Below are 26379 nucleotides of genomic sequence, written 5' to 3' on the forward strand. Positions count from 1 at the left end.
AGATTAAAGGAAGGTCATCATGAGTCCACTGGACCTCTCAGTAGGACTGAAAGTACCAAGTACAGAGAGGAGGAGGCTTAAATTCTTCATAATTCAGTCTTAAATCCTTCATAGGATGAGGTAGAAAATAAACAAAATAGCTAAGTTAATATCTAAATGTGGTCAAACTTGACTCCATCATTTCTGGTATTAAAGTATATGGGGGTAATAATACAGTCACATGTGTACTTTTCTATTCATTGCTTCAGGAAGTCCAGCATATCATTCCCTTCCCTGACTTGAACTGCCCCAAAATGCCCAGGAAGGTGAAGTCTTACTTCCAGTTTCTAGGTGGAGAGAGAAACCTTATAGTCTACTGGAGCTCTGACATTTTGGTTGGTGCTATTTGGTATCATTTCTTAGTCAGTTACTCATCTGGATCCTTCTACTATTGTAGGGTTTCCTACACTAGGATCCAAAAATAGAGCTTTTTTTTTTAATGTTATTTAATGGGGTACCTTGGTGGCTCAGTCAGTTGAGTGTCTGGCTTTAGCTCAGGTCGTGATCTCATGGTTTGTGACTCTGAGCCCCACATTGGGCTTGCTGCTGTCAGCGGAGAGCCTTCTTCGGATCCTCTGTTCCCCTCTCTCTGCCCCTCCCCCCACTTGTGTTCTCTCTAAAAACAAAAATTTAAGTAATCTCTACACCCAACATGGGGCTCGAACTCATGACCCCAAGATCAAGAGTCACATGTTCCTCCGAGTGAGCCAGCCAAATACTCCCCAAAATATAGCTTTTAAGTCTTTAGGTAGTGATCAGTCATTTCTCCTCAAAGCATGACTAGTGTCTGAATGCAGCCCCTACTCTTTTAGGCCCTTATGATGCCTAAGTACCAGCTCAGTCTCTGCCTTCAAGGCAGGTTCCCTTTTGTAGTATTTAAATTCCTTTTGGCCCTAAGACCTAATTCAAGGTCAGTCGTTTCCATCCTAAATTAAAATCTCAGGGAGAAAAGTTTGAATTCTTCTTTCTTATAAAGAAAATTGATCCTCCCCAAACCAAGGAGTATAAAAAAAAAAGGGAGAAACCATGTTTTCTTAACTGAGAGGTCACTCAACTGACCTTTTGAGGAACAAAAATAATTCCAAGGTGACTTTGATTCTGTCTATACACGGAAGCAATGAACAGTTCATCTTACTAATAAATAAGTATAATTAAATAAGTTATGCCTCCCCAGGTGTCCTGTTATAGTTTGTGAGCTTGGTGGTAGGATCCTAATGTTCATGGTAAGGGGAAACTGGTGATGGGCAGTGGCTCTGATAGGATGTCCCACTATGTTTTTAGTCTACTTGGGAACGAAAATGAGCATGCCTATCTGATCACAGCTTGGAAACATTGTTTTAGCACAGGAAAACCATTTCTTCCAATAAAAAAGTAAGAAATATAAAGCATTCTAGTTCCCATATTTTATTTTTTTTAAGTTTGTTTATTTTGAGAGAGAACATAAAGGAGGGGGAGAGAGAGAGAATCTCAGGCAGGCTCTGCACTGCCAGCCTGACACAGGGCTTGAACAAAAACCCGTGAGATCATAACTTGAGCCGAAACCAAGAGTCAGGTGCTTAACCAGTTGAGCCACCCAGACTCACCTCCTTTATTTTTAAAGTTGTTCTAGTAAGCTTTTCTTTTTTAAAAAAGTTTTCTTTTGGGGTGCCTGGGTGGATCAGTCAGTTAAGCATCTGACTTCGGCTCAGGTCATGATCTTAAGGTTCATGGATTCGAGCCCTGCATCGGGCTCCCTGCTGACAGTGTGGAGCTTGCTTGGGATTCTCTTTCTCTCCCTCTCTCTCTCCACCCTCCCCCCATTCACACTTTCTCTCTCTCAAAAATAAATAAACTTTAAAAATAAATAAATAAAAATTAAAAGTTTTTCTTTAAAAAATTTTAATTCCAGCATAGTTAACATACAGTGTTATATTAGTTTCAGGTGTACAATATAGTAATTTGACAATTTGATACATTACTCAGCACTCATCCTGATCAGTTTATGCTTAATGCCCTTCCCCTATTTCACCAATCCCCACCCTCCACCCATAACCATCAGTTTGTTCTCTATAGTTGAGTCTGTTTCTTGGTTTGTCTGTTTTTTGTTGGTGTGGGCTTTTTTCCCCCACATGTGGGTGAAATCATAAGATATTTTGTCTTTCACTTATTTCAGTTAGCAGCATACTATCTATACCTATGTTATTACAAATTGCAAGATTTCATTCTTTTTTAAGGCTGAGTAATATTCTGTTGTGTGTATATATATCACTTCTTTATCCATTCATCTATTGATGGACACTTGGGCTGCTTCCATATCTTAAGTTATTGTAAATAATGTTGCAATAAACATAGAGAAGCATATATCTTTTCAAATTAGTGTTTTTATATTCTTTGGGTAAATACCCAGTAGTGGAATTACTGGGTCATATGGTAGTTCTATTTTTAATATTTTGAGTAACCTCCATAACCTGCATATTGTTTTCCGCAGTGGCCACACCAGTTTGCATTTCCATCAACAGCGCATGAGAGTTCCTGTCTCTCTACATCCTAGCTAAAAAACTTGGTGTTTCTTGTGTTTTTGATTTTTGCCATTCTTACAGGTGTGAAGTGATATTTCATTGTGGTTTTGATTTTCATTTTCCTGATGATTAACGATGTTGAACATTCTCTCCTATGTCTGCTGGTCTACTGTGTATCTTTTTTGGAGAGATATCTGTTTATGTCTTCTGCACATTTTTAAATTGGATTGTTTGTTGTTTTGGATATTGAGTTGTATAAGATCTTTATATATTTTGGATACTAACACTTTATTGGATATGTCATTTGCAAATACCTTTTCTCATTCAGTAGGTTGCCCTTCAGTAGGTAGTTTTGTTGATTGTTTTCTTTGCTGTGCAGAAACTTTTTATTTTGATGTTGTCCCAATAGTTTATTTTTGCTTTTTAAAAAATTTTTTGAGAGAGCATGAGCAGGGGAGAGGGGCAGAAAGAGACAAAGAGAGAGAATCTTAAGCAGACTCCACGTTCAGCATGGAGCCCAATGTGGGACTCAATCCCACAACCCTGGGATCATAAACTGAGCTGAAATCAAGAGTTGGACACTCAACCAACTGAGCCACCTAGGCATTTCTAGTTTTTCTTTTATTTCCCTTAGGAGACATACCTAGAAAAATGTTGCTATAATCAATAGTCAAATCACTGCTTATGCTCCCTTCCAGGATTTTTACAGTTTCAAGTCTCACATTTAGCTCCTTAAGCCATTTTGAGTTTCTTTTTTGTGTATTGTGTAAGAAAGTGGTCCAGTTTCATTTTTGTTTTTGCATGTGGCTGTCCAGTTTTCCCAACACCATTTATTGAAGAGACTGTCATTTCCCATTGCATATTCTTGCATCCTTTGTCAAAGACTGACCACATAATCATGGGTTTATTCCTGGGTGTTGTATTCTGTTTCATTGATCTGTTTATTTTCGTTCCAGTCCCACACTGTTTTGACGCTATAGTTTTTTTTATATAGTAGTATATATTGAAATCTGGGATTGTGATACCTCCAGTTTTCTTCTTTTTCAAGAATGCATTGGCTATTTAGGATCTTTTGTGGTTCCATACAAATTTCAGGATTGTTCTAGTTCTGTAAAAAATGCTGTTGGTAGTTTCATAGGGATTGCATCAAATCTGTAATTGTTTAAGGTAGTACAGACATTTTTACAATATTCTTCCAATCCATGAGCATGAAATATCTTTACATTTGTTTGTATCATCTTCAGTTTCTTTCATTAATGGTTTTTTTTTCCATTTGTATATTAAATACTTCTCATCCCTTCACTTTTAATCTGTATGGGTCTTTAGGTCTGGGAATTGTAGGTAGCATATAAATGGATCTTGCTTTTTTTATCCATTCTGTTACCCTATGTGTTTTGATTAGAGCATTTAGTCCATTTACATTCAAGGTAATAGTTGATATGTATGTACTTATTGCCATTTTGCTACTTGTTTATGGTTGCTTTTGTAGTTATTCTCTGTTCCTTTCTTCCCTTACTCTCTATCATGGTTTATTGACTTTCTTTAGTTATATACTTGGATTCCTTCTTATGTATTTATTTTTTGCTTATCTATTACAGGTTTTTATTTGTGATTGCCATATTAGGTTTATCTTATGCATATAGCAGTCTATATTAAACTGATGGTTGCTTAAGTTTGAATCAATTCTTTACTCCTCTGCCCCCACATTTTAGGCATATGGTGTCATACCTTACATTCTCTTATTTTGTGAATCCCTTGATTGATTTTTATAGATGTACTTAATTTTACTGCTTTTGTGCTTCCTACATTTTTTATTCCTGCTTATGGTCTTTCCTTTCTACTCAAAGAGTCCCCTTTAACATTTCTTGTAGGGGTGGTTTAGTGGTAAATTCCTTTAACTTTTGTTTGGGAAATTTTTTCTCTCTCCTTCTATTCTGAATGATAGCCTTGCTAGATAGAGCATTGTTGGCTACAGGTCTTTTTCTTTCAGTACATTGGTTTTGTTTTGTTTTTTAATAATTTATTGTCAAATTGGTTTCCATACAACACCCAGTGCTCATCCCAACAGGTGCCCTCCTCAATGCCCATCACCCACTTTCCCCTTTCCCCCAGCCCCATCAACCCTCAGTTTGTTCTCTGTATTTAAGAGTCTCTTATGGTTTGCCTACCTCCCTCTCTGTAACTTTTTTTTTCTTTCCCCTTTCCCCTCCCCCCGGTCTTCTGTTAAGTTTCTCAGGATCCACATATGAGTGAAAACATATGGTATCTGTATTTCTCTGCCTGACATATTTCACTTAGCATCACACTCTCCAGTTCCATCCACATTGCTACAAATGGCCATATTTCATTCTTTCTCATTGCCAAGTAGTATCCCATTGTATATATAAACCACATCTTCTTTATCCATTCGTCAGTTGATGGACATTTAGGCTCTTTCCATAATTTGGCTATTGCTGAGAGTGCTGCTATAAACATTGGGGTACAAGTGCCCCTATACCTCAGCACTCCTGTATCCCTTGGGTAAATTCCTAGCAGTGCTATTGCTGGGTCATAGGGTAGATCTATTTTTAATTTTTTGAGGAAACTCCACACTGTTTTCCAGAGCGGCTGCACCAGTTTGCATTCCCACCAACAGTGCAAGAGGGTTCCCGTTTCTTCTTTCAGCACTTTGAATATATCCTACCATCCCTTTCTGGGCTGCAAAGTTTCTGCGAAAAATAATTGGCTCGTTGCCTTATAAAGTTTCCCTTGCATGTAATTGTTTTCTTTTCTCTTGCTACTTCTAAAATTCTCTCTTTATCATTACTTTTTGTCATTTTAATTACTATATGTCCTTGTGTGGACCTCCCTTGGTTGATTTTTATTGGAACTTTTCTGTGCCTTCTGGATCTAGATTTCTGTTTCCTTCTCCAGATTTGGGAAGTTTTCAGCTGTTATTTCCTCAGATAAGTTTTCTTCCCCCTTCTCTCTTTCTCTTCTTTCTGGGACCCATATAGTGTGAATGTTATTATGCTTGATGGTATTCCTGAGTTCCCTAAGTCTATTTTCATTTTGTATTATTTTTTCTCTTTCCTATTTGGCTCAATTGCTTTCCATTACTCTGTCCTCCAGGTTGCTGGTTTGTTTCTCTGCTTCCTCTAGTCTACTATTTATTACATCTAGTATATTTTTAGTTTTAGTTATTGTTTCTTCATCTCTGATTTGTTCTTTTTTTTATGTTTTCTATCTCTTTGTTGAAGGTCATTGCTTTGGGTGTTCTCTGCTGACGGGAATACTGGAGAGCACAGGTCTACAGGTGAACGTGGGGGCAGAGTGTGTGGGTACCAGCAGTGTCCTCACTGGTCCACTTCAGGAGTGGACCTTCAGCTGCCTGGGGGAATTTCTGCTGAAGCTGTTAATGGATGGGACGGATATGCAAAAGCCCACAGGGGCAGGCATACTGTTAGCACACTAGGTGGAAAGTGTTCAGGCTGCGCTAGTTCCTGCAGGTGCCTGTGTATTTAGGCTGGGAGTGGAGGAGGGACATGTCACCTGCCGGCTCTTTTGTTCTTAGAGAAGTCTCCCAAAGATCCCTGCCCCTCCAGCACAGGCTCTAATATTAGTAAATACATCTCCATCCCCTGTACCCCAGGCATTTTTAAAAAGTGCTGCTTCTAGGGACGCTTGGCTGGCTCAGTCAATAGAGCATGCAACTCTTGACCTTGCGGTTGTGAGTTTGAATCCCACGTTGGGTGTAGAGATTACTTAAAAATAAAAATCTTAAAAAAAAAAAAAACTACTTCTATATTGTATCTCAGAGTTGCTATTTGTTATACTGTTTCTTTAAGTGTGGGGACTCTGGTTTATCATCCTTTGGCCCTCCTAGAGCCAAGCAGCTGATTTTGAAGTTCCAGATGTTAAGCCCCATGATATTAAGACCTTATGAAATTAGGCCCCTATGGTTTTCAAAGCTAAATATTATGGGTATTCATATTCAAAGTGCAGGCCTCCTGCCTGGAGTGTAAGGTTCTGTTTCTCTTTCTTCCCTGTGCGCATGGCATGCATCCCTCCCATGGGCAGTCGTGTGGGTCCATTTAGCTCCCCACTGTGTTTCTGCCCTTCCTATATTTTCCATGTGGCCTCTTCACTACATTTAGCTATGGAGAGTCTGCTCTCCCAGTCTTTCGGTAGTTTTCTGGGTTTTTACACTTATGTGGATGTTATCTGGTTGTGTCCATGGAAAGAAGTGAGCTTAGGGTCCTTCCCATCCTTTCCCCAGAAGTCAAGTAAGCTTTTATCAATGAAAAATCTGTTGTGTCAACCAGAACCAGTATTAAATGTCCTTTTTCTTTCTTTACAAATATATAAACATTTATTAAATAAACTATATACCTATACTTCCTTTTTTTTGGAATTCTTTATCTTACGAAAGGAAAGACTTAGTTTTGACTGTTACTTGAATAGATTTTTTTTAGCATTGAGTGAGATTTATTTCTGTTTGTTTTATTTTGCTGAATGCATGCATTCCAGATCTTTGCAAGTGGAATATGGTTAGCATGAGAGAGACTGATTTGTGTTCAAGGACATGACCCTAAACTCACCATTGGGTGGAAGAGGCCACCTGTGAAATGATAAACAACATTTTTCTTATCCAGGCAACTGGATACAGGGCTGCTTCCAAAAATGTTTCTACAGCAGAAGTGTCATCAACACAGATTTTCAAATTCGGTATCATGTGTCCTATTATCTGCTTCATTGCATTTGTAAATTGCTTGTGTTAAAAAGCCATAAGCACAATTTGGCAGGCCTGTTTCTCACATATTAAAACAGTTAAAATGTACCTTTAAGGGATACAAAATAATGATTTGAAAGCCAACATTCCCAACCAGCAAGTGTTTAGGGAATGTCTTAGCTGCCCCAAACAGATTTGCAGTTAATTTTTAAGTGTCAGTGCAAGCAGTTGGTCTAATCACATTTTCTCCTTGACAGAGGGCTTTTTAATGGCTGCAACTTCTGACTCAGCCCTAGAGCACAACAGGAACATGCTTTGCAAATGTTGAAATTGAGAGCTAATACTAGATAATAATGCTTGCTCCTGGTACTTCAGTAACATACATTTCCTTGATAGGAGTGAAAGATAATTTTCTTGAGTGAAATTTTCACCCATCTTTTACCAACCTTTGCTTATCCGCTATGAATTACTCAAGTAGTATTTTACAAATAATTTCTCCTCTGTTTCTCTTATATACACCAACCCCACCCCCACCCCTCCCCCGCACACAAATGTATCTGCTTAGCTAAAAGTGGTCTTTTGAAGTTATTTCTAAGACAGTGAGAAAATTAGGGGATGATTGATCTAGATTTATATCGATTGCTATATCACTTTGTCATTTGGTTTTATTCACCAAAATAACCCAGACAATTTAATTTTAGAGCCTGTGCTCTTAACCACCATACAATATTGACTTTTATTTAATGAAGAGGGTGATGAGGATTCTTCGTAAGTAATAGAGATTACTAAGAGGAGGTCAGAGCAGAACCCCATGATATCCTCCTAATGCTTTTCTCTCCTTCTCTTCCCCTGTTAATTTCACATACTGGGCTTAAAACAGCAAGTGTCAGAAGAGTCAGTGGGAAGTGGATATTCTTTTGCAAGCAAAAACAATGAATACTCTAACAGTTTCATCTTAACCACGTGAGCCTGAGTATGTGTTTACTCTGCGGCAGTGTCATTGTTTACATTCAGTGGTTGTTTGCAAAATTAGCGTATTAAGTACACACTAAAAAGAGGAGCATGTTCTTTATGGTAATCGATACATAGATTTGGTTTTTTTCCTTTAGTTAGTGCTTGTCCTATAGAGTAAATAAAATGTCAGGCAGTATCTTATTCTTTGTTTTGTTTTGCTTTGGCCAAGAAGACCTCAAACGATTTCCCATGAAAAAAAGGTATATTTGCTACTAGATATTAGTGAATATTCCATGTAGCATTTTCAGATGTAATAAATTATGTCAATTTTCAGGAATGATGAGAGATCTTCCTTCATACGAAGTAAGGGTATGTTGCCAATTATGGAACTACAATTAAGCAAACACCAAGATGAGTGATACTGAATATATGGTGACCTTGACTTTTTCAAGGAAAATTTGAATAGGAAGAGAACAGCGCCTCTGCTGTGGGTTGTATGCTGACTCTGACAACCTTATTATGCTAAAACCATCTCTCTGTAGTTCATTATAGAAAATAACCTAAGATACTGCCTGTCCATCCACATGTGAAACCATGAGACAGCCTGTGTATGCACCACAGTGTTTTCCTTTTCCTTTCTAGTACCCACCATGCCCTACCCCACACAGGGCCTTTTTCCATGTATCCATCTAATGGAAGCCTCTTTGTGCCTCCATTCATTTTTCAGGTCTCAGCTCCTGCATTACCTCTCCAGGGACATCATCCCTGACCTCTCTCATTTGGTCATTTGCTTCTATGAATCCCTGGCTTTGTGCCATTTATTGCTTCTTTGCAGTACTTGTCAGAATTGAAATTTCATGTTTACAATTTATTCATTAAGATCTCTTTCCCCCGATAGACTCTAGGCTCCTCTAGCAAGAACCTTTATACAACCAGGGTCTAGCATAGTGCTGACACATAGTAGGTACTGAAAAATATTTGTGGAATGAATGAAGAAAAGAACAAATAAATTTCTGTCCTCATTATTTCTAACTACTTCTTTACCTTAAAAAAGCAGAAAGACACATCTTCTAATGTGAATCAAAACCTTAAACAGATCATGAATAGTGATAGGCAAACATCTAGAATAACTAGAAAAAGTATGTTAAGTATGTTAAAAGTATGACGCAGCTTAGAGTCGGTTTTGCTAATAAAGAATACAACAAAGATGCTGTGAAAAACTAATTTAGTTTCTTGGCTATTTGGCTGTTTTTCCATTTTCTTTCACTTCCTTGGGTTTGTTGTTGCTGTTGCTGTTGCTGTTGTTGTTGTTGTTGTGTGTGTGTGTGTGTGTGTGTGTGTGTGTGCCTATTTAATCTTTCTTTAAAATATATTTTCCCTCTTTTACCTTTTACTCTCACCCCTCCCATTTCCGACTCTGAAATATAGAATGTGTGTCTTTCTGCTCTTTTCTTTTGCCGTCCCTTGTGGCAGTAACTTCTGACAAAAGAGAATCTGAAATCTTTTATCTCTGGTTATTCTGTTTACTCTTTTGTTCTTAATAAAGTCCTAAACGTCTTGTTGAATATATCTACAGTTCTAATCTTGGGTAGTCTTGTCAGTTACTGAGAATATAGGCTGAGTATTTTTCCTTTTCCCCTCTGGGCTCCTTCTCTACCTGCTCTTCACCCTCCTCTGTTCCGTAAGAGACTCGTATATAAATCATGTGGATTACATCAACAGGCTCTCTTGTCCTGTGGCTTCCTATATGGTTTTGCTAGTGAGAGGTATCAACAGTAGATTGGAGGGAAGGAAAAGGGGTTTGTGAAATGTATTCTTTTGGCTCTCTTGCTGGTGGGTCACTTCAGGGTAGCTATACCTCTCTCCCTAAGGCTTTAATTCTTATCAGTTTTGCTTTTTTCATTTGGCTTCTCTTTCTGAGTTTGGGTAACCTTTTCCTTCTTTGTCCCTTCAGGCATAGAGGTGGAAGTGACTCCCAATTGTTGCCATCCTCTGGGTTCTGTACCAAGTCTGGTTTCCCATAACTCTACCTATAACTTTGTAAATATTTGCTCAACCCTTTACAATTATCCTGTGTGAGTGTAACCTGTATTTCCTACTAGAATCCTGCTGTATTCTAAAAAAATAACAACCTAACCTTGACAGGTATTGCTTCCTAAGTAGTGCTTTAACTGGATTTTCCATAGGGTATTCAACTGTTCCATAAGGCTGGCTGGTTCAGGGTTGGTCATTCACTGCTAGCAAATTTGTCACATAAGCACTGTTAGGATCCAAGTCAGCCTTTCTGAATGAAACTCCATGTTATCCTAATCCCCACATAATCTTCATCCCTGTTGTCATGATTACTTTTTCACAAAATCATGGAATGAGTGCTTTAACCTTTGATTATTGAAAGATACCTCTACACAAGGGTCTTGACTAAGCAACCGCATGGAACATCAATATCTTCATATTCTAGGTCCATTTTGAGGTCAGTCCTTCTAGTTATTTCTCAAACTTCCTTGACACTGATTGTCTAATGTTCTTAATTTACAGTTCATGATAACGTGATGAAGTTGTTGGCTTCTGTTCATAAATAGATTAATGATTCAGCTCATCTCTTCTTTCAGCTAAAGTAGATAACGAGGAAAATTTCCCTTGATCAGTGCCAACAGATCCTCCTTAGCCATCTATAAATCTGGTTTAATTTTATCTTTCCCAGTCAACTATCATAGGGCCCTTTTCATGAGTCATGGGGACTTGTTAAGACAGTGCCTCAGGAGTCAACACACTATTATTGTGAGCAATCTTCGTATGTAAGTTTCTTGTGCCTTCATGATCTTCTCAAGCACTATATGACTATACCTCTTCTACTCAATAATGGAGTGCTTCTGGGCACAGCTAATTTTAGGCTTGATGGATCAGATAACATCCAGTTTATAATGGGCTTCTTATGTCATTAAATGATCATTCAGAGTCCAGGAGCAACTTCTCAAAAGAACTGTTATTTGCTGAAACAACATGGGTTTTCTCCAAAACCCTGGGAAACTCCACTTGTGATTCTTAAAAAGGCATTTGTCACAGGCCCCATACAGCATCCTGTTCTGACAGATAGTTTAAGCACCATTGAGTCCATTATGCATATAGATTTGCACAATAGCCTGGATTATCTGAAAAAAATTTATTCTCTGGGCTGTACTCATATCTGGCAGGTGATTAGAGTTGTGCCTCTTTCTTAATAGAGAATGCAAGGTGCAGCAACTTATCTTTCACTTTGAAAGAGATAGGTCTACTGGACTCCTAAGGTCTCTATTAGAAGACTCTTGCATTTCCATGCGATTTATTTCCCATACATTAGCATACATAAGACTTTCTTTTTTTTTTTAATTTTTTTAATGTTTATTTATTTTTGACAGAGAGAGAGACAAAGCATGAGCAGGGGAGGGGCAGAGAGAGAGGGAGACACAGAATCTGAAGCAGACTCCAGGCTCTGAGCTGTCAGCACAGAGCCCAACACGGGGCTCGAACTCACAGACTGTGAGATCATGACCTGAGCTGAAGTCGGATGCTTAACCGACCGAGCCACCCAGGTGCCCCAGCATACATAAGACTTTCTAAGGCATTGAGATTACATGCTTTCCAGTATTCTCCAGATCTTTTCTTCAGGATGCCATCAATGTAAGGAATCTGCGTGGTATCCTGTGGAGTAAAGATATTATCAAAACCCTGCAAACTAAATTGTGGCAAAGAGCTAGGAAGTCCTATGACCTTGAAGAAAGATAGTGAGGATGCAGTACTATTTCTTCCAGGTGAAAGCAAATTCCCTTGGTGTTTTCTACTTATTGGGAAAGGGAGAGAACTTTTGTCAGATCAACTGTTGCATCCAAGGTGGCAGAGGCCACTTTAATTTGTTCTAGTAGAAAGACTACAACTTTTGAAGAGCAGTTAAAATTGAGGTCATAACTTGGTTAAGCTAGAGATAATTCATTACCATTCTCCAGAAGCCATCCTCTCTCTGCACTGGCCAATCAGGGTGAAACATAGTTTCCTTAGGGAGATTGTGTTAATTATACAATAGTATTCTACTAAATATGAATGTGTTCACTTCTATATCTTCAGAGTCTTTGTGTGCCTATCACAAGTAAGGCCCAATGAATGAATGACTAAATGGATGGAAATATGATTGAAAATTCAGTATGAATGAATGAATGAGTGGGAGTTTCACCATATTCTAGATTGGCATTTTAAAGCTTTTAATATTGACTTTAGGAATTAAAATTATTTTTTTAATGTTTATTTTTGAGAGAAATAGAGCACAAGAGGTAGAAGGGCAGAGAGAGAGACACACACACAGAATCCAAAGCAGGCTCCAGGCTCTGAGCTGTTGGCACAGAGCCTGACATGGGGCTTGGACTCCTGGACCATGAGATCATGACCTGAGCCTAAGTCAGATGCTTAACCAACTGAGCCAGGTGCACCAAGAATTAAAGTTAATAGATATTAGATAGTGTATAATTAGTTAGGTCCTAGGGAATATCTAAATCAATTTGAGGACTCCATGTATTAAATCATGTAGTGAAGAAACAAAAATTACTAAAATCCTAGCAATTGTAGCTGTGAGTTAAATAGCATAGCAAAATAAATCAAATAGAAAAGAGGATTTAATTATTATAAATATTTATATTGGAGAACATAAAGATAATTTAACTGAATCCTTCAAGTATATAAAATATTTCTAAAAGCTATGTGGTAATTAGTTCTCTATTGCTACATACCAAATTACCCTGAAAATTGACAACATAAAGCAAGGAATGTTTCACATGTCAATTTCTGTGGTCAGAAGTTGGGAACAGCTTAACCAGGTGGCTCTGGCTTTGAGTTCATGGCTTCATGAGGCTGTAGTCAATTTTAAACCAAGGCTGCATTCAGCTGAAGATTTGACTAAAGTGGAGAATCTGCCTTCAAGATGGCTCACTTACATTAATGTTGGCAGGAAGCTTCAGTTCTTAGTGACTGTTGACAACTATGTGGTCTTTTCTATAGGACTTTCCGAGTACCTCAAGCCCTAAAGCTAGTGATCTAAAGGAGAGCAAAGAGTAAGCTGCAATGCCTTTTATGACCTACTCTTGGAAGTCACCCAAATGTAATTTCTGCCACGTTGTATTCATTAGAAGCAAGTCTAGTCCAGACTCCACGGAAAAACGTGAAATAATTTATGGACATATTTGAAAGTCACCATAGATAGTGATCAGCTGAATAAAAGTAAATGGGAGTAAATTATAAGAAAGAACTGGGGCGCCTGGGTGGCTCAGTCGGTTGAGCATCCGACTTCGGCTCAGGTCATGATCTCGCGTTCCGTGAGTTCGAGCCCCGTGTCGGGCTCTGTGCTGACACCTCAGAGCCTGGAGCCTGTTTCAGATTCTGTGTCTCCCTCTCTCTGACCCTCCCCTGTTCATGCTCTGTCTCTCCCTGTCTCAAAAATAAATAAAACGTTAAAAAAAAATTAAAAAAAAAAAAAAGAAAGAACTCCATGATAGCATATCCCCCCATAAAATCTGGAAGCAAAAAAAGATAATCTGGGATATGTGTGTGTGTGTGTGTGTGTGTGTGTGTGTGTGTGTGTATACATATATATATATATATATATATATATACACACATATATATGTGTGTATATACGCGTATATATGTGTATATACACGCGTATATATGTGTATATATACACGTATATATGTGTATATATATCTCAAATTATAAGAGTGTGAATGAACATGCAAATCAATGGATCTCAGTCAAAGCAATGGATCTCAATCAAAGCAGTAGGACTGCCTAGGGAATCTTTTTTTTTTGATTGTCACAGTGTTTAAGGGGAGTACTCCTGGCATTTAGTGGATGGGATCTGGGAAAGGTAGATGTCTTGTAATATCTAGGATAGTCCTACACAACCAGGAAATGTCCCATTTCTTGCCGGGCTTTCCCATGTCCCTCTCATGGAGATGACAACTCATTTTTAAGTAACAAATGTTATTTTTGCATAGTTTCAGTAAATACCAAGGGAATTTGAAGAAATAGTGTACTTTTTTGTTAAAATAGACTATAATTTGTTCATTTAGGAGAAGTCCATCACTGACAGCACACTTGTATTATTTAAGTCTCCTACACGATACACCTGCATCTTCTCGTAGTTATAGCTGTTACATTCAATGAGCCTATTTATAGGTGCATGTACTGACTTAATTCACTGTCTTTTGATTTAGTCACTTGTGAGCATTTGCACGTTGATATGCACACTATTTAATTATAAGTTTTCTTTTTATTTCTCATTTACATTACATTAGGACATGTTATGGATATTTTATTTTATTTATTTTTGAGAGAGAGCATGAGCAGGGCAGGGACAGAGAGAGAAGGAAGGATCCAAAATGAGCTCTGCGCTGACAGCAGAGAGACCGATGCGGGGCTCGAACTTACAAATCGTGAGACCATGACCTGAACTGAAGTTGGGTGCTCAACCAACTGACCCACCCAGGTGCCCCATGTTATTGATATTTTAAAAGAAAGTCTATATATGGGTAAGTATTGTTACCTGTATTATTTCAAGATTGTAAAAGGAATGTGGCAAATTATTAGTTATAAAAAAAGATGCATTGGGCATAATGGGGTTAGAAAAGGACTGACAAAAATATGTGATGTTACGGCACTATTAATCACCTTATATAAAAAGCCCTTGACAACTGTGGAGAAATAATCTAGAACAGATCTCTCTGGGAAAAACAAAGTGTGAGTCATCTATAAATTTTCCAGTAGCCATATTTAAGAGACTAAAAAGAGACAAGTGAAATTAATTTTAATAATATATTTAAGAATGACTATTATCATTTCAGATATTCTCAATATAAAAATTATTGAAATTTTTATACTTTTTTTCTACATACTGTCTTTAAAATCTGGTGTGGATTTTACACTTATTATGTGTCTCAATTCAGGTAAGCCACATTTACATGCTCAGTGGACATGAGTGCCTAATGGCTACCATATTGTACAGCACATTCCTAAAATTGCCATGAATAGAGAAATTCCAAAAAAAGGAGTAAAATGTGAGAAATCTCTTAATTTATTAACAGACAAAATGCTGCTGTTGCACATCTCCTTGTTCTCCTCTTTTTTTTTCCCCTGTCAAGTTCTTCCAGTGCAGGTGTGGGAAGACAGGAACTGATGGAGAAGATAAAGAAAACTAGGGGTGCCTGGGTGGCTCAGTTGTTTGGCTCAGGTCATGATCTCCAGGTTTGTGAGACTGAGCCCTGCATCAGGCTCTGTGCTGACAGTGAGAAGCCTGCTTGAGATTCTCTCTCTCCCCCTCTCTCTGCCCTTCCCCTGTGCATGTGCATGCTCTCTCTTTCTCAAAATAAATTTTAAAAAATTAAAGAGAAAACTAGATATCCTTGACTGTGGGGACTTGGTTGAACTGGCTCTTGAAGCTTCTAGGTCACAGATTTGATGTTACAGCTCAAACACAGATGATCTGCAGCACAACTTCTGTGCCAGAGTCTGCCTGGAGAGGTGTAGCAGCAACTCAGTAAACACAGCCACCTGCTAGAATTCAAAACTACAGAATCAAGAAAGAATTCTTCCCTTGATAATTAGATCTCCCCCGCCCCCTTCTCCTTTGTTCCCAGGCATCCGATGCCTCTCAACCAGATACTCTCCCTCTTCTGCCAAGTACAAAGCTTTTTCTTTCCAAATGACAAAGTCTCCAAAATTACTGGTGTCATCTCCTTTCCTACCATATGTGTCCAACATACTGCTGATCCTCATGTTGTTGACATCCATATTGTTTCCCACTGTTAACAGGCTCATTCCTAATTTATCCTTTAATGGGTAGCATTATAGCTTTGATAGCTCAGTGGTTAAAGCTTGAGCCTTAGACAGCAACATACCTAAATTCAAACCCTTGCTTATGCCACTGAAAAACTGTGTGACCTTGAGAAGTAAATAAAATTCTGAGCTACAGTTATCTATAGAGTTAAGGTGAAAATGATATCAACCTCATAGAACTATTGTGGGACTCAAATGAGACAATGGATGTAATACTTTTAGCATAGTACCTGATACATTGTGAGCAATTAATACACCAAAGCTTTTATTCTATTTTTTCCTCAGTCTGTAATTTCTTCCCTGCTCCTGGCCACCTGTCTGAGTCCTAGTCATTTTTCAGTCTTTCCCAGGTCCCATCTCTTCTCTATGGCTCTTGCAAATTTTATCGTCTCCTTTTCATGCGTTTCTTAAGAAATCTGACATAAATTGACTTCTCATACAGCACACACAATGGCCATTTAGCAAATTCTTTGGTTAATTGATTTATGAAAAAGGGAAAGGAAATCATAGCAGATTCTGCTGATGTCCTACCCCACATTCCCTCAGTTCTTCAGAGTTTGCTTGCGGCTATGGTAGACTATGTCATCACGCCCACCAACAAGCATGTTCTATATGGTTCCTCAGAAGGTCCCCAGCAGGATGGAGTCACCATGGCTCCCAACAGTATCCCACTTGTTGATATTCCCTTTTTTGGCTTTCTTCCTTCCCTCACTCCCACTTAAGCTTCCTAGAATTATCTCCCAAATTAACCTAACTGTAGCAAAGTCCTTGTCTCAGGGTTTGGTTTTGGGGAAACCTAAATAAGACAGGAACTAACATTACCAAGTCCATACTTCATGCCAAGCAGTTGGGCTTTCTATTATATTATCTTCTTTCATATTACCAACATTCTTATGGGGTTTGGCATTATTATACCCATTTTTACAGTAACAAATTAGAAAGCCAAGACTAAAACAAGCAACTTACTCAGGGCCATAAATATATTAAGTAGCCAACCTAGCTAATCTAAATACTCCTTCAGGTGCCATTTCTGAATTAATATTTGTATGGAAAAGGGATAAAATATTTCAGGGAAAAATTTAAAAATACATTACAGAAGATAGGTAAAATTGAACCTCTTAGTTTTAGCCAAAATGTGACAAAAATAATATATAAAAACAATATAATTAAATAGTATCCAGACACATTGTCCACTGAATGCTTAGATGACATTTAAATTCTTTATTTATAATCTACTTTCTTCTGGGAAATAAAGACAAGAAGATAAGGCAGCAGAGGACTGCCTGAATGTAGTCAGATTTTGTAAGACTATTAGAAGATGAAGCCTATTTGGCCTTCATGACATTGAAGAAAGAATGAGACACAGGAGACTTTTCTGGGTACTTAGATACTAAAAGGAAAGACGTGGATGAGAAAAATTGTGAAAAATTTCTCTTCCATATTATATGATCCTCATTCAGAATTGATTTTTTTGTATCTTCTCAAGTCACACAGGCCATGTACATAAGGGTGACTGAATTATTACATGAACTGTCAAATCCGATAAATGTGGGTGAGGATGTAGCTGGGCACATGTTAAAGGAAGCAACGGACAAAGAGATCTGTTTTCTGTATGCAGAGGCAAGTAGTACTACATGACCAATGCATTTTCTAGAGTTTTTAGGGATTTTTCAAACTAAAAAAGTTTAGAAACCTTCAGTTAGATAACACATGTTACTTTCTGTCATTCTGTAGTCTAGCTGTCAGTCAAGTTTCTAATTCTTGGAAAATAAGCGTGATGAGTCTATATGAGGTAGAGCCCAGCATCTTCCGGGAAAACAGAATCAAGTTTTTGTTTTTGTGAAGTTTGAGAATACTTGGTATTTGTAGTAAGCTTTGAGATTAACAGACAAAATGTACAGCAAATCTTTATTATATATTGCACTAAAGTTGCTAATATTTGCCTTTAGAATGTCACATGAAGTCAGAAAGAACCAGTTAATGTGAATTAGACATTACAGTTTCATTCCTTTGAATTTTTTAATGGTTTTCACTTATGTATAACCCAAAAGGATGACATCATAATATTGGCTGTAAATTTATTAGCTCTCCTATGAAGTCATCCAGTTTTAAGCCTTAGAAAAAGTGTCTTTCAGCCAACCAAGCATTTGTAGTGTGCCCTCTAACTCACATTCTAATATATGTCATTTTCTAAATGCATTACCTCAGGTTTTGGCTACAACCCAGATGAATCCTGAGAGATTAAGAGAAATGTGTTTTCTGACTGATTCATCCATATTTTATTTTACTTTTCATTAAGAAATTACTCTTTGAAGAAAATCAATAATCTCCTGTGACTGAGGGGAGAGGTTAATGTGTTGCAGTGATGCATTCTAATTTCTCAAATCAGACTGCCTTTAGTCGGCTATTGCTGATAGAGTTTTTGTCTTTTCTTGTTCCTGCAGCCTGGGTACATGGCGACCCCAGGAGAGTGGCCTACCCTACAGACAGCAAGGGCCACTTTTGTGGCCAGAAGGGCACCCCCAATGAGTGAGTATGGCCCCCTTTCCTTTGTCTGGTTTTATTGTCTAAGCTGGAACTTAGGAATTGTAACCAAACCAACGTGAGTTTGCTCCTTGGTGAGTCACAGATAGAAACTACACCAAGTGAGTTGTCACACAAAGGAAACTTGATTTGTACCAAATAAGGAAATCGCAGGAATAACTTCCAAAGTTGTGACTCCCTGGGCAAGAGTGAAAGTGTTCCTTTTATTTAGGGTCAGGATGAATATTTAATAGGGAAGCCTTGTCATTGTATGTAGAAGTGGGCATACGGTCACACATGTACCTTAAAGAAACATGCCTATATGTATATTACGGCTTGTGCTCCATGCTGGGCAGAGATTTTAGTACTATAATTAGGTAAAGGTTATTGTTGGTCATTCCAGAAGTCACCCCGTGGTCCATTTGTGCAGGAGTGAGTTATGGGATTAGCTCAAACTGGTCTGGGTGGTCTGGACCAGCAGAGCTCTTCCTCAGAAAGTCATTATTGCTTGAGGGGTAGTTTTGTTTGCCATCACAGGATGCTATGCCCATAAGGTCCTTTGTCTGAGTTAAGAGATAAGTAGAGCTTAAGGGAAATGTGGGACAAGTGTTGGTGGATACAAACATGTGAGCAGTAAAGGCCAGGTTTTGGGGTCTAGCTAGTGACAAAATCACTTTTACATTAATCCTAGTAGGCTTAGTAAGAAGATTAAAATTCATAAAGGAAGTTTTCCCTCCCTTTTTTCCTAGAGACAATTTGTAAGGAATTGGGAAATTTCCTACTATATGATTTAGGACAAGTTGTCATTGTTATACAGCATTTTATTGGGATGCATGAAGATTCTGCTTAGTAAAAGTATAATTATGATGGATGAGTTGGACGAATGATTTTATCAGAAGCCGTGTTTTAAAATTTCTTAGGAAATGGGCTTTTGGAAGGCTGAGTTCTAAGTAGCCAAACAGTGCAGTTAGAATTGTTTTTGCCACAGTACCTACTGGCAAATCACTTTACTTCCCAAAGGGGTGCACACAGAAAGTCTTCAGCGAGTGGTAGGTTTTTCAAGGCTACTTGGCTACTAGAGACAGTGACTGACTAGCTGAAGCAAACAAGGGAGAATGTTTTATCAAATTCCTTTCTAATGTTAATCATAACAAAAGTTTCCAATTTCTGAAGGCAAGTTTTCTATTTTTTTACCTTAAAAACAAGACAAAACATAAATCTCACTTTTGAAACAATGTTACTCTTTCTCACTGGTCCATTTCGTGCAATACCTGGGTCTTTACTAGATCTCCTAGTTCTTCATAACCAATTCAGTTTCTATAAAAGTTGGTATTGAATGGATGAAAAACAGAAACAACAGCCCTTGCTACCACTAAAAACAAGAAAAAACAAGGCTCAAAACATTGTGTGTGTGTGTGTGTGTGTGTGTGTGTGTGTGAGAACATTTGTTGTGTTACCTATGTTGCCCACCCATAACTTGGGAGCTTATTATTCCAAAAGATATACAAATTAAATAATAGATTCAGGAAAGGGTTAATAAAATTCACAGAGTAGAATCATTACAGATAATAAAAAAAAAACCTAGACATTGGGTAGTGGGGCAGGGGGGAGGGTCAAATCCTTAATCATGTCAGATTGAGTTTATGGCAGACAAGCTGACCTGTACAAAAAGGTCCTCCTTGCCTATCAGAGAGTGGATTAAATCCTCAAGTAGGGTGGGCATTCTTATTTTAACCTCAGTAACTCAAAAAATCATAGACATTGCCAACAAAACTTTCATACTATGAAGGACAAAGAAAGCACCAGGTAGTAAAAAAAAAAAAAAAAAAAAAAAAAAAAAAATCCTACACATGTCTCTGGCTCTTAAAATAGGCTATTTTTAAAAAGGCCTCTGTAACAATAAGTGTTCTACACCCAAGCCAATGACCTACTTATTTCCAACAAAAATGGGAGATCACAAATTTCAGCACGTAAAGATTATTCAAAGACAAAACAAAGCAAAATAAAGATATGTTCGTTAATGTCTTATTTATAATAACAATGTGTTGGAAACCATACAGAGATCCAACAATATGTAGATGATAGTAAATTAGGACTTCTCTCATGTAATGGAGTCATTAAAATTTATGTTTATATTTTCAAGGAGTGATTCTATTGATTTTCCTTTATAGTTTCTGGATCTTGTGTCATGATTATAATTGCTTTCCTACTCTGGAAAAGAACATTCACCTATATTTCTGTAATATTTTTATGGCTTCCTTTTTTATATTTAAATTTCTAATCTACATGGAATTTCTTTTTTGTAGAGGGACTGAAGTAGTAATCAAATGTGTTTCCAGTTGCATATGCAGTTATCTCCAAATAGTTGTGAATAATATGCTCTTTTCCCCTCTGATTTCTGATACCATATTTATCACACAATAATTATATAATATATAATTTATATTTTTTCTGCATCTGTGCTATTCCAATGTATATTTTTAAGCTTCTCAATTGTTATAATTCTTATAATAAGTGTATATTAATTTGAAAACTTAACAAGAAAGTTCAAACGATAGGATTTTTAATAGTAAGCGAAAACATTTATGAAAATATTATATTTTAATCACTTAAAGCACTGTGGAAGTATCCTAGAAATAGGCAGGAAGAAATAAATATAAGTATAAATTTGGAATGTGATAAAGATGAGATTTCAAGTCAGTAGCAAAGAGATGAATTATTAAATCATACTGAATTAATTGAAATGCTATTTATGAATATAAAATGGATATTTATCTCCTACCTTACACCAAAATGAGCCCTGAAAATTTGAAGATTCTGTATATAAAATATACAATAAAGTAAAAGAAGAAAATTCAGGGGTATATTTATAGAATTATGGGGTAAAGAAGTCTTTATTTGAAAATATATTACCACTATATTACCACTTTTCTCACTGTATACAAAGTTAAAAGATAAACGGCAATCCAGAAAAAAATATTTTCAATGTATATATATCTGACAATAGGTCAATAGCTTTATTATATGAACTACTGCTACAGAATCAAGGAGGAAAACACAGTAATTCAATATAAAAGTTGGTAAAAGTCGTAAACAGAAAACAAATAATGGTCAATAATAATAGAAAGCACTGTTCACCCATAGTTAAAGAAATGCAAATTAATACATTTTTTTTTGCTTATTAGCAAATTAAAATTTTTGCTTATTACCAAATTAAAAACCTTAAAATCTGACAGTGTTGATCAAAGTGAGGAGAAAAAAGCATATCCTTTTCTACTGTAGTAGTGAAATATAATATTTATCACATTTTATCAAACATATGGTGTCTAAATGTAATATCTCACCTGAGTGGATGAGGCCTCCAAATGTGGGATGACAATCACGTGGAAGCTGGTGGCACAGACAGTGAAAAGAATTCACCTGAGGCAACAAAGGAGAGAGACGTTTATTGAATACGGAGCAAGGGAGCTGTGGGCCGGACAGCAGAGGAGAGGCTGTCTGCAAGGAGGGCAGTGGGTAGGGACCGTTTTTAAAGGAAGAAGGTGAGGAGGTACAGTGACCTATGGAATATCCTGTTTTGGTAACTATGACTGGTTATAAGTAGCCCATTTATTGGTTAGGGCCTATGGACATTCTGAAGTAGGCTGCCTGATGGGCCTGTCTGTATCCAGCCAGGGGGTTTTGGTCACTTTGGGCCCTTCTGCCTCAATCATGTTCCAGTGCTCAAGCCTGTTGTCTAAAAGTGGCTTTGGAGTGCCTGGGTGGCTCAGTCGGCTCAGGTCATGATTCTGGAGCCTGCTTCAGATTCTGTGTCTCCCTCTCTCTCTGCCCCTCCCCTGCTCATGTGCTCGCTTGTGCTCTCTCTCTCTCAAAAATAAATAAATATTAAAAGTGGCCTCTATACAATATTTATAGAATTTGTATATTCTTTCTGATTCAGCAGTTTTCATCCTAGCAACTTATCTAGTGGAAATTTGCATAAAATTTTCTAATGTTATAGTGATATAGGTACTATGAAATAGTAGACATTTGGGGCGCCTGGGTGGCTCAGTTGGTTAAGCGTCTGACTTCGGCTCAGGTCATGATCTCCCAGTCTGTGGGTTCAAGCTCCGCGTCGGGCTCTGTGCTGACAGCTCGGAGCCCGGAGCCTGTTTCAGATTCTGTGTCTCCCTCTCTCTCTCTGACCCTCCCCCATTCAAGCTCTGTCTCTCTCTGTCTCAAAAATAAATAAATGTTAAAAAAATTAAAAAAAAAGGAATAGTAGACATTTAGGCTATTTCCATTTTATTACTATCAATAGGAGATTGATTAAATAAATTATGATATAGTCCTATAACGTATGTTTACCAGTCCTAAAAATCTTGAATATAAATGGGTAAACTATCATTTAATTAAAACACACACAAATAAATTACTATTGTAAAATGCATTAATTTAGGCATCCCAAACAATACAGTCCAGAAAATACTTGTTGGACTGTAACAGGGTATTTATACTTGTTAGTGTCATTATGTACACACAACACCACTAGATTCTCCATTCTCAAAGACATTCCTTACAACTAAGTGTAAATTCCATGTTAAGAGATGGTGTGGTAGTATTCAGGATGTAGAATTTGGCTACTGTGTGCTTTTTTTTATCCATGCCTAACCAAAAGGATGCTAGGGGAAGCACTGGGGGTTTTCTAAAATGTCGAAACAGATGAAAAAGAGAGACCTCAAAGGAAATGGAGTGCTTTGTTGATGTAACTCTCTCTGCCTGTTGAGTTTTAGGGAAGTTATTCTTGATATTTGAGTATGCTCCTTTTCTTGGGGATTTCCACTCAATTGATTTTGATGCCACCTTCTGGCTACTACAAAAACTTCAGCTTATAACAAGTGCTTAAAACAATTTTGAATATTGACTGATGCAGCACAGTTACCAAATTAGATTAAAATACCCATCCCTTATTATAAGGTTTAGTTAAAGAAACAGTAATATTAAGAGGACAAAACCCTTCCATTTAAATTTTGCATCAATTTGGCATCTAAGTCAAGCAATAAAATTTGTCTTCAATTTGCTGTAGAACCTCTCATAAAATGGCAAAGAGTTCTCACAAATTTGTTTGAATACACTACAAGTCCAGGTGTACTTACTACCTGATTTAATTTTTAAAATCTATATCAATACAATAAATACATGTGAAAGTAAACCAAACATTAATGAAGAGCTTATAAAAGCAATAAAAGCAATGGCCTTCTGTCCGCACTCCTTACCCACAATTTCATTCCACAGAGACCATCTCTTCTCTCTCTGGTTCTCTTAGTAAGTTAAGGCTGCTATAACAGAATGCCATAAACCGAGGGACTTATAAACAACAGAAATTAATTTCTCACAGTACTAGGGACTGGAAGTCCAAGATTTTGGTGCCAGCGTGGTCAGGTTCTTGGTGAGGACCCATTCCCCACCCTGAGGACAGCAGTCCTCACTCTGCATCCTCAAATGGAGGATGGGGCTCTCTGGGGTCTCTCATAAGAGCACTCTCATAAGAGCAATCCTGCTCACAAGGGCTCCAGTCACATCCCAAAAGTTTCATCTCCTAGTACTATCACATTGGGGGTTAGTATTTCAATAAATGAATTTGCAGGGGAACACATTCAGTCTATTACACTGGTCTTAGTTCTTCTGGTGTTTTTTTTTTTTTTTTTGCATAACTTTAAATAATATACGTATTCTTTTGTTTTGTGCTTTATTAACGTTAGAAGTAGCCATTGACAGCCTGCTATGAAAAATATTTAATTCCTTTATATTATCTCTTTTCCTGATCCCGTCTTCCTCCCTTGTTTGCAGTTAGATTATTAACCTTTAGATTTTCACATAGTTACTTTTGTGACTTTAAATAGTATACTAATGCCTCTATTTCTTGTTCCATTAACTTTTGTCAGTGTTTTGACTTCTCTTTATAAAAAAGGAGGATATTATCCTACTACCCTTCTCTCCCTCCTTCTTTTCCATTTCACCTTCCACTTTCTATATTTACCCTTTATAGAATCAAATTTGTCATTAAGTTCAGTTCTGCAACTTTAACAGACCTTTCATGTTCTACTGGTAGAACTACTGGTAGGTTGATTCTAGAAGTTGGAAACAAGAGACTTTTATTTTGTTATAACTGTGTAAATGTTATTCAATACCAGGCCATTACATTTTCACGTCTACTAGGTCACTGGTATTAAAGTCAAATCCTATGCTCTTTTAGTGGCTTGGTATCATCCCACATTTTTGTTTGCTTTAACATAGGGCATTGACATTCTTTATAATATTTTATTTGCCAGCAAGTTCTTTTCCTTTTAAAAAAAATTTTAATGGACCTGTAGTTGACTTCTAATGTTACATTAGTTTCAGGCGTGCAACATAGTGATTGGACAACTATACATTTCTGTATGCTCACCATGTTAAGGGTAGTTACCACCTGTCATCACAGAAAGTTATTACAATATTATTGGCTTTATTCCCTATGCTGTACTTCTCATCCCCGTGACCTATTTATTTTATAATTAGAAATGTGTACCTCTTAATTCCCATTCACTTATTTTGCCTATCCCCTTATCCCTTCCCCATTGGCAACCACCAGCCTATTTTCTATATTTACAAGTCTGTTTCTCTTTTGTTGTCATTATTTGTCCAATTGTTTTGTGGTATATATACACAATGGAATATTAGCCATAAAAAAAAAAAAAAAAAAAGAATGAAACCTTGCTGTCTGTGACAACATGGATGGACCTAGAAGGTGTTGTACTTTTTTATTTGAATAGGTTTAATCAGGGCCACAAGGTTTTTTACCATCACAATCACACCATTTTTCAGAGGCCCCCTTTTCTTTGAAGGCCTACCTTGCAGAGCTTCTGTTTTCTCTCACTCGGGACCTGGCAAATTGTAGGTCTACTAAATAGCTTTAATTCTGGGACTTGTCTACCTCATAAGATCAGACCCTGATTTTAGAGTTGCCAACTCTAGCAAACAAAAACATAGAATGACTGCTTACATTTTAATTTTAGATGAACAACAAACACCTTTTTTAATATGTGTCCCGTATACTGTTTCCTATAGGCCAATTTCTTTCTTTCCTTTTGGACACCCTAGTTGTGATGGAGAAATTCTTAATGATCTTACTAAGAAAAGGAAGCACAGGAGGTATATTTGCTGAGTCTCTGGAAATATTTTTCTTTTCTCTCTCTATAGTTGATTGATGGTCTACTGATATATTTGTAGCTTTAAAGACAATTTTGTCAAATTTGAAGACATTGCTTCAATGCTTTTGGTGTTCAGTGTGTTCAATGCCAGTGTGGTTCACATACCTTGTGGTAACTGTCTTCCCTGGGAAAAATTTAAAATCATTTCTTTATTCTTAGAGTTTTGAAATCTCACAGTGTGATGTAGGTCTTTTTCTCTTTTTAAATTCTTTTTGTTCAGTCTTGGGTCCTTTAATTCTGAAGAACTAGGACTCATCAGCCTGGAAAATTTTTTCAATTATCTCTTTGTGTTTTCATTCTTTACATTTTATTGGCTGTGTTTTTGGAACTCTTGTTACTCAAATCTTGGACCTCCTGGCTTCATCTTTTAATTTTTTTTAAGTTTCACATTTTTATTTAAATTCCAGTTAGTAAACATACAGTGTAGTATTACTTTCAGATGTAGAATTTAATGATTCAGCACTTCTGTGAATTAATTCGCCAGTGCTAATTATAACCAGTGCCCTACTTAATACCCATTTAACCCATCCCCCAACACACCTCCCTTCCAGCAACCCTCAGTTTGTTCTCT

General features: G+C 37.2%; 1 protein-coding gene across 8 annotated transcripts in view; it reads left to right on the forward strand.

The window, feature by feature from the left end:
- SLC44A5 (solute carrier family 44 member 5) overlaps positions 1 to 26379 on the forward strand; it is a 370848-nt gene that overhangs the window by 270101 nt on the left and 74368 nt on the right. For all 8 annotated transcript variants that reach the window (XM_060626610.2, XM_060626604.2, XM_060626603.2 and 5 more), the window contains one exon: positions 18501 to 18585. In XM_060626610.2, the coding sequence (XP_060482593.1) occupies positions 18501 to 18585 (85 nt within the window). The remainder of the gene's footprint in view (positions 1 to 18500; positions 18586 to 26379) is intronic.

The sequence above is a fragment of the Panthera onca genome, chromosome C1, assembly GCF_046562875.1.
Source record: "Panthera onca isolate mPanOnc1 chromosome C1, mPanOnc1 haplotype 2, whole genome shotgun sequence".
NCBI lineage: Eukaryota > Metazoa > Chordata > Mammalia > Carnivora > Felidae > Panthera > Panthera onca.